The following is a 9,250-nucleotide window of genomic DNA, read 5'->3' as shown; positions in this document are numbered from 1 at the left end:
ACTGGTGAGGCCGCACCTCAAATACTGTGTTCAGTTTTGGGCCCCTCACTACAAGAAAGACATTGAGGAAAGACATTCGGAAAAATTTCCTCACCGAAAGGGTTGTCAAGCATTGGAACAGGCTGCCCAGGGAAGTGGTTGAGTCACCACCCCTGGAGGTATTTAAAAGACGTGCAGATGTGGTGCTTAGGGACATGGTTTAGTGGTGGACTTGGCAGTGTTAGGTTTACTGTTGGACTCGATGATCTTAAAGGTCTATTCCAACCTAAATGATTCTATGATTCTATGAAAATATTAAACAATGGGGGGAAATGGCATTTTTTTCCCCATGGTTTTGTCTCTTGCATGGCTTCAGAATCTTGTACTTGACATTAAAGTAGTTCCATTATACACACATAAGGATCTGGCAATATACATAGTATCTAATTGCAGCTGGACTCCCACTCTTCTCTAAAGAAAATCCTTGCTTTTGTGAGTTGAGGTCAGAATCTTGATCTCATCCAGCTTTCACAGCCATGTCACAACTTCAGGTATTCAAACTTCTTCTATAACCAAATGCAGCCAGAACATTCTGTATTATGAATATAAATGTAAAGGTGTCTAATGTTAAAAAAAGAAAACAGAAGAAAAATTGCTAAAAGTGTTTCCATATGGTAAACAAGTTTCTTTTTCTTTTATTTGACAAATCACTATATTGGTAATCCTCACAAACGTAGGTCTGGAATACAGTTCTCAAATATGTCATCCGCTGCCAAGAATTTGATTAATTGACTCCCTATTATATTCAATTATTGCATCAATAGTTTGTCATTTTTAAAGGTTAATCATTTTTATCCATTAACAATTATTGCTAAAGCCATATCTTGAAATATTCCTAATGGTCGGTTTCATTAATTTAATAAAGAACAGCTAAATATCTCTTTTCTAAATACTACCTAGTTTGTATCACAGCTTAGTTCCAAAGATGTGATTGACCGGGATTTTGAATAGTCTCATCGATGATTTATATACGCAAGGTAAACAAGATCAGTTTGAATACATGTGTTATTTTGAATTTGTCAATGCTTTTATCGTGTTTGCATAAAATTTGATACAGTGGCAGCATAAATTGCCCAGGGAAAGAAAAGGAAAACAAAATGAGAGCATTCACTGGACACTAGCTCAGTAAACAAAAGTTTTTATTCCTAACTCTGTGACTGAAATGCTATATGCCCTTGGGCATGACACTCTACTCCTTTTTTCCTGTGTTGCTCCTCTTTCTTTTTCTTTTGTCTATTTGGACTGGAGCTTCTCCCGGGTGGGTACTGGAGGTGCTAATTAGGATAGCTAGCAAAATGGGGTCCTGATCTCTGTTGTGGCCTCTAGGTGTTGCTATAATACAAATAATTAATCAAAAGACATGTTTCATAGCGTCCATAGAGGGAGTTGCCAATTTTTGTCAGAGCCATGCTTAATTTTATAGAATTAAACCTCTCTCCCTCCCTCCTCTCTGCAACGTAACTGAAATTTTAGCTTTGTATATTGGACAAATGAACCTGCACGTGAAAAGTAAAGGTAGGAAAGCTGTAGAGAGAGATTTGACTCACCTCTAGTTAAAATTGCTCATTTTGGGGTACCTTGGTGCCAGCCTCCTGTCCAAGGATGGTCTGTACTAGAGGAACCCTCTATCATATACTTCACTCAGCCCAACCTTCCGGTGCCGGAGTCAATCATCAGGCATCACATCCTTTGCAAGGACTCTGCCACTGACGTGGTTTAGGAGTCCACGTAAGGCGCACATAAGGACACAAGCATGGGTGATCTAGATCAGGACACAGTTTTGTTCCCATGTCTAAGGACACAACTTACAGCCCCTGAAGTAATTAAAAATTGAGATACTTGTGAGTTTAGTGAGGATAAGCTTTTTCTCGTAGGGTGAAAATTCAGACCCTGGTGCAGGTTGGTCACAAGATCTGCGTGTTTTGCCTGACGGGAATATTATGCAAAACACATTGCCATTCTCATTAAGGATTTTAAGATTTTTCATTTAATTTTAAATATAAGGCACAGGAAAAAAGCAACAAATAATTCGGAAGAGTTTCAGCAACCTTTTGTTTTGTCACATTTCCAAAGAAGCAGCTGCCAATCCTGCAGCCCGCCACAGCACGCCATTTGATGTAACCTCCAGCCGAGCAGTTCCTGCAGAACAGCTCTCGCAGAGGTGTGCCAGAGCCATCGGTACTTATGGCAATACCCAGAGTAGTGGCAGATGCCTCTCAAAACTGCATTTGTAGAAAATGCATTTGTAGCCAAACAGTTTTCTCTGGCAGGAGATAAGCGATCCCTCCTACAAAGCAAAGGCACGGTAAGGAAAGGAACTGGACGTACATTTAAAGAAAATGCCGCAGGTGCCTGCCGGAGTGGTGTCTTACCGGGATTTACTGACACAAAGGGGCAGAAGATGGGATCAGAGCTCTGTCCTCTTTCTAGCCAGACACAGGTGCTATATGGGACCATGAGCCCTATGGCCATCCCCTCCCTCCCTTGTGGCCGTCATCATTTGTGAGTTAATTACAATCCCTTCCTGGCATGGAGGAGAAGTACAGTGAGGGGCAGGTAGTCTCTCTGCTCTGCTCCGTATGTGGTTCAACCTCTGGGACAACCATGGTCCAGCTCTCAATATCTAACTGAGATTGCGTAACCAGATACTGCAGGTCTTATTGTATTGATATAAAAGCTATTTTAATCAAAAGACTAGCCATTAAATTGCCAGTGTTCTTAAGCATGCTTCAGCAATTTTTCCACTTTTAAGACTCAAGTAGACAATTTTTTTAATGTTTTATAAATGATAAAAAATTCACATCAGATTTTAACAGAATTAAGCATACTTATTCAACACACATGGGGCCTCTGAAAAAAATGTTATTCAATTTAATAATTTTAATTTACATTGTATATGTACAAGAGCATTTCTTTCAACCCACAGGTTAACACCACAAAAAAAGAAAAAAGGAAAGAAAAAAGAAAAAGAAAAAACTACTGCGGTTAGCGGAGTGAAGAAACTCTTGAAACACTGTTGTCTGAAGCAAAAGCAAGGCACTCTCCCTTAACACCTGATATATTCCTGAATTCTGCCTAGACAAAGGCATGTTCACACTGAGAGAGCTCTAAGAGAAGTAGTAGATTTATTCTGCGTTAACTCTTTCTTTTACCACTGTGACCTGTCACTGGTTGTACTCTAGGATGAGTCTGTGTATTGAAGTTGACACGAAGGACGATTCCACAGATGACGGGATTTGGGAGAGTATCACAGTTAAGACTATCTACGGAAGACTGGAGGACGCCGGCTACGTGAAATCTCACACGGGGCTCTGGACCTGCTACCTCCCACTCACATTCCACTTAATAAATAAACCTTGCTCAACAAAAAAGCAATTTTACTGTACTATGCTGATTCACCTGAAAATTCTTTGTAAGGGCCCACTCGCAAGAAGCGCCTGCAAGCCCTCATCTGGCTGGTGCTCAGCACCTGCAGGATTTGTCCCTAGATAAACGTCATTTCTCAAGGGACCTTGTGTCTTACACAAGGAGGCAAAAGTAAACATACTTTTGGATTTTGTGTCTGTATGTTTTTGTATGCGCACATGTGTGTGAGTGTGTATATATATATACGTGTATATATATATATTTAGTATATACAAAAGCAAATTCAGTCAAAATATATTTGTCTTGCTGGTCAGGCTTGTTACAGCAACCTACAAGAAACATTAGCTTCTCTGATATTTAATTATGCTATTATGTTTGCACATAAGCTTAAAAGTCAATACAAAAAGCAATACTTTTCCAAATATTATCTGCAGGTAAACCGGAAATATTAACTATAGTGATTAGAAGTCTGTTTCCCTATTGACACTACTATAAATCTTGATATAAGAATAATTTTTTCATAAAAGCACATCCAAACATAGTAAGTGATAAAATACCAGATTACTATTTGAAAACCATACAGTGACTCGATATCTGGGTTATCCTTTGCAGCAATTAGGCAATTCATTTGGCATCTGTTTGATTGTATAATTTAATTTCCATATAAACAGCATAGTTTAAAAAAAGACAAAAGCTAGAATGTTTAAAGCTAACAAAAGATACAGTGACATCAGGTTGACATTCAAAAATCTCCTTAGCAAAATGACCAACAAAATTTTGACTTAATACAGTGCATATAAAGTTTTTTAGAACTAAACTTTTTAAATATTATTTGAATTTAGCAAAACATGAGCAAGATTTTAATATCAAAGTGCTAAACAGTACTGCCTTAGAAGTCACTGCAAATAAACTGTAAAATAACTCTGCTTGTGATTTGACAGATATTTTATATACAAATGGTTAATAAAAAGACACGCGCGCACGCACACACACGCACACAAATATAGGTATATACATATATATATATACACATTATATATATGTATATAGTTTTCCAACTGGTGTATCCGAGTCAGTGTGAACACCCCATTTAGTTATCATGTGTAACAGGGCTCCCATGAGCTGGCAGTCATTGCAATAAATACAGGCAAAGCCATTACAATATACCATGCATACAAACATTTATACAAATAAAGACACTATGCAACAAATTATTTCATATTAATATGGCATCAACAGTATAAACATACAAAAAGGAGTACGAACACGGAATGTTTAAACGCAGCCCACTATATCCTTCCTAGCACTTACATTCATACTATTTTACAAGACTCGCTTGTTCTTGAAAACCATCTTCTGTCTGTTTACTAACTAGTCGCTTATGTTAGAAGTCTAAAACTGAACTATCCCTGATGCTGACCCTGTGTGCTCCAGTCACTACTTACTCAGATTTCCTTAGCTAAGGAACAACTGAGCCACAATTGCTCCCGTGTCTTCCACATACATTTGTCAATAAGTCGCGCTACATGGAATCAAGTTTGGAAAACTCTGTCAGGTAAGTTAGTGCATGTAATTTTCTCACTTGATTTCTTCCGTTTGTTTTCATAGTAAAATAAATTAGTTAATAAACAAGACTTAGTAAGACAGCACTTTAAAAAATTGCACTTGAACATGGGAGCTAACAGCCATTGTCATTTTGCTATATTTGATTTGTATGAAATGTTCAATTGAATGTACTTTGCTAAAAAAGTGAATTTTTCTTTAGATTGTGCTGATGTATGTGCCCTTGATGCAGGAAGTATGCTAAAGGTATCCTCACAAAACACATACTACCCTGGCAAACAACTATTTGCTGTTCTTGTTTTCAAACACAGCTTCTACAATTTTATTCCTCATATAGCATGAGGTGTTAAACAACAGATTTAAAACAGTCATGTTAACCTTTTACTGCTGCTGGGATAGCATTGTCCAAAAGTGCCATATTAGCCATTTAAAAAACCCAAATCACACAAAAGAAAACAAAGAACACAACCCCAAACCAGTAAGCCAGTAAGTTTCAGGCCTCAGGTTGTAAGGACAAAGCGCCAGAAAAGACCTCATTTTAGACTCGGAGCTGCTTTTCTGTTAAGTGAGGGCAGAAATGTTAGCTGTAAGTCACGATCCGTTTGCCTGCTCTGGTGGGCATTTGCCTTTCAGGAGGGTGCTTTGACTCAGAAGGGTAAGGTGTCCAGAAACAGCCTGTCGATAATGGAAGGGGCTGGCACCAAATCTTCCAGTTTCAGGTAAAAGATGCGCTGCAGTCCCAGTGTGCAGAGAGAACGCAAGTCAGCCAGAACACCCAGTACCTTCGGCTCTGCAGACTCAAGTGGTTGTCCTTTGTTTTGGCAACTGAAAGTTAAGTGATCTTTCAAACTGCTTGTGATCTTGTTGCATAGCTCTTCCACTTTCTTTGGTTCTTTTAATCCATGTCGTTCTGCAAAGCGGGAGGAAAAACACATCAGCATCCCTAGCGCAAATTGAGAGAACTCCTTTTCTTCGGTGTAACCCTAATCCATGCTCTGGTACTCAAAGCAAAAAATGCTTTGAAAGCATAAGATTTCTCAGAACAGCTGGGGTTATACGATGTCAGTTAACCTTTCTGCCACACAAAATGAGAGATGGCAAGCGCCCTTTTCTCTTTAGCTGCTAAAACAGGCGGCAGAGATGCTCAATTATGATTGAAATTCTAGTACAAGGAGTCCAAGCATCCTCCGTATCTTGCATAATTTTCATGATATGAGACAGAATTAATTGGGTGATTTTCCAGCAAAACTATCACAGGAGGTGTTTTGGAGATTTCCGTGCTTCCCTACCAGTTGTGAATGCTCAATAACTATGGCAACCATTATTTATTCAGTGAATTCAAGTGGCGATCAATATCCTTAGCCAGCTCCATCAGCGCCGGGCCTAGAATTCCACCAGGAATTTGCAGGCACTCTTGTAAGAAACTAAAGGCACCTTACCACCCTTTGTTATTTTGATCAGCTGCTGCTTTTTAGTTTATTCATCTTTAAAAGGTCTAAGATAAAAGAAGCCTGGAAGTTAACTATTTTGCTTTGAGTGAGCAACGCCTAAAGTGAGAAGGCAGCTGTGTTACCCATCACCAAAACCTCAGTATTCCTAAAATGAAGGGGAGCTGGGGTTCATCGCTCTTTGAATAGCCTTTTAAAATGCTACAACCACGTTAAACGCATCCACAGTTCTTTAAGCATAAGCAGAATGAATCAGATTTGTGATTCATTAAAAGCAGGCTCTTTACTGGTACATGGGGAAAGATAATTTTATGCTGTTTGCTATCAAGATTTAGTGGATAAATTCATAAAACGTTTCAGAACAAATAATTCTGTGATGTTTTGATTTGCCTTCGACTTTGAAATTCACAGGTAAGTAAGAACTTGCTTAATAGCAAAGTCATAATCACTTACACATGAAATAGAATAATACTGGATAGGACAGTCGAAGAAAATGCAGGTTAAATTGATTTTAACCAACTAGACATATAAAAACAGTGACAGCAGCGGATGAGGAGTAATTCTGGCAGTTCTTGTGTTTGATGCATTTGAAGTCGTCTGCCTCCCCTGGCCCTCTTCCCCACCCCGGGCAGCCACGTGCCGTATTGTGCCCATTGCCCCCGAGTCTTGTTCCTCTACTCCAGGAGGAGAGGGAAATAGATACTTTCTCTGTCCGTCCCCTAATGAACAGTGAAAAGAGTACAGTTTTCTTTACTTCCAGAAGCAGGCACAATGTCTGCGCAAGGCGCAGCGGTGTCTTGCCTAGGCATGTATATATAAACTCCTTGCTGCCTCCCCTTACCGCCTGTTTTGGCTAGATGTTCTTGACAAACCAATAAAACAGATGGGATTCAATGAAGGCAGTCAGAAATGTAAAGGTCTGATTTTCCACTGATATTCACCCATTTTACACCTTTTCCAACTTTATTTACTTAGGCAGAGCTAGCTCCTGATGAACACCAGGTTGGGACCAGAATCAGAGATGTGCAGACATGTACATCTCTGGCCAGAAGCTACTGTGCTCTATCATTTAAGTACTGTCAATCTGCCCTGTTGCTTCAGAGCAACACTCATCCAAGCAGTAACATCTGCTTCAGACATCTTTTTCACCTTGCAGGAATTAAAAACCCTAGGTATTCTAAGTGCCTTGTTTACATTAAAACACGAGGAGTCAATGAATATTTAAAGCCTTTCCAGTAAATGGTGTATAGTGTAATTATGTAAGCCTTAACTATACAAGTCACTGAGAGTAAATACTTAGGCAGATTCTGCCATTAAAAATCTTGGTGGATAAATATTTTATACAGATTTGAAAAGCTTTAGGGTTGGTTTTTTTTACCACTAGCCTACTGAGAGAATCTGCAGGACGTTAAGTTAATCTTGCAGTGTTTGAAGAGTTCCCATCTTTTAATCTGTTTTGAGGTTGTTTCCTGGTTGTGTAAGTGAAGACATCTTTATAGATCTAGGGAGCTGAAATACTAGAATGGATCCAAAACCTAACTACAAATTAGCAGAGCACATTTTTAACCCAATGCCTCAGTAGGTGTGTACCTTGCTGCAGAGTATGCAAAATTATCTCTGGCTTTGGAGGACACAGCAATGTTGTTAACATTTCCAGCCAGTACTAAACGGTCTTTGTCTCACACTGACAAGTTCAGAAAGTTTCATGAACAAATCGTGTCTTTGGTGGCTAGCCATGAAACATACTGATGCAAAACACAATATGTGCAAAGATTAGTACCCTTACTTTAAATAACAAAATCATGAAAATTCAGAATTAAGACATACTCCATCCTTAAGCCGCTCTCTGGTGCTACAATATAAAAGCAGTCTCCGATAAGCCAGGCTGTCATCTCCTGCATGAATTGCCATGCAATGACCTTTGCTACTTGCAAATCTCTACAAAGGTAATTCCTCACGACTGGAACTGCCTCACTGGAAGAAGTTTCAGTCTCCAATCCATAAGGCATCCCTTGTGGACCCATAGAAAGTCAAAGCCATCTATGTGGAAGCCTTTCCACTAGTAAAGGGCACTGCATGCACTGGCACTGCCATCGCAGTCTCTGGTGTTAGCATCCAACTAGTTTCTGGGGAATGTACTAGTATAAGAAACAACTTGTCTCTTACGTAGACCTGAAGAGCCTTGGGTCTAATTTACTCAAAGATTTAAATTTAATAGTTAGGGTTCAAATAGCAGGAAACACATTTTCTTGCCTTTTCCACATGACCGGTCTCATTTGGGCAAAGAAAGACCCACAGCCTTTCTCACTCAACCTAAAGGGAGCACCACGAGGCACCTGTGGTAAGTGTGTGCACTGATGCTGAAGCTGATGGCCTCTAATCGTTCACCATCTTCCACAGGATGTTCTTCTCCACATGGGAATGATAAGGCCAAGATTTATCCCAAGAAGGACAGCTAGTCAAAACCAATAGATTTTCTCTAACTGATAGAGGAGGTGTGTAAATATTATTGTATTCAGACTTTCTTGTAACGACAATTAAAAAGGCACCAGGTAAAGTGAATATAGGATTTCTCAGCCTTGCGTTTTAGGATACCATTGATTTTTGCAAGAAAAATGGTGATTTATGGCAAAGATGCTCTCCATAAGCCTGTCAAAATGATTCATCGGAAGTCTTGCCTTTAAAGCTCTGCAAACCTAGCAGCTCATCCTGGCAAACTGAACGCAGCAAGTTTTTTACACCTTTCTCCTTTTCCCAGGAATCAAAATGCGATTCTGTGCTATAATTACGCTGATCAGCAAAAACCTGATAGGAAGAAAGTAAAAGAGCAGGAA

General features: G+C 39.3%; 1 protein-coding gene across 1 annotated transcript in view; it reads right to left on the bottom strand.

The window, feature by feature from the left end:
• Positions 1-3,687: 3,687 nt before the first annotated feature.
• Positions 3,688-9,250, bottom strand: part of NR4A3 (nuclear receptor subfamily 4, group A, member 3) — a 25,915-nt gene continuing 20,352 nt past the window's right edge. The window contains exon 7 of the mRNA XM_009324919.1: positions 3,688-5,878. Coding sequence (XP_009323194.1) covers positions 5,616-5,878 — 263 coding nt within the window. The 3' untranslated portion in view covers positions 3,688-5,615. The remainder of the gene's footprint in view (positions 5,879-9,250) is intronic.

Source organism: Pygoscelis adeliae, unplaced genomic scaffold (genome assembly GCF_000699105.1).
Source record: "Pygoscelis adeliae isolate BGI_AS28 unplaced genomic scaffold, ASM69910v1 Scaffold135, whole genome shotgun sequence".
NCBI lineage: Eukaryota > Metazoa > Chordata > Aves > Sphenisciformes > Spheniscidae > Pygoscelis > Pygoscelis adeliae.
This window is presented reverse-complemented; position numbering and strand designations above follow the sequence as displayed.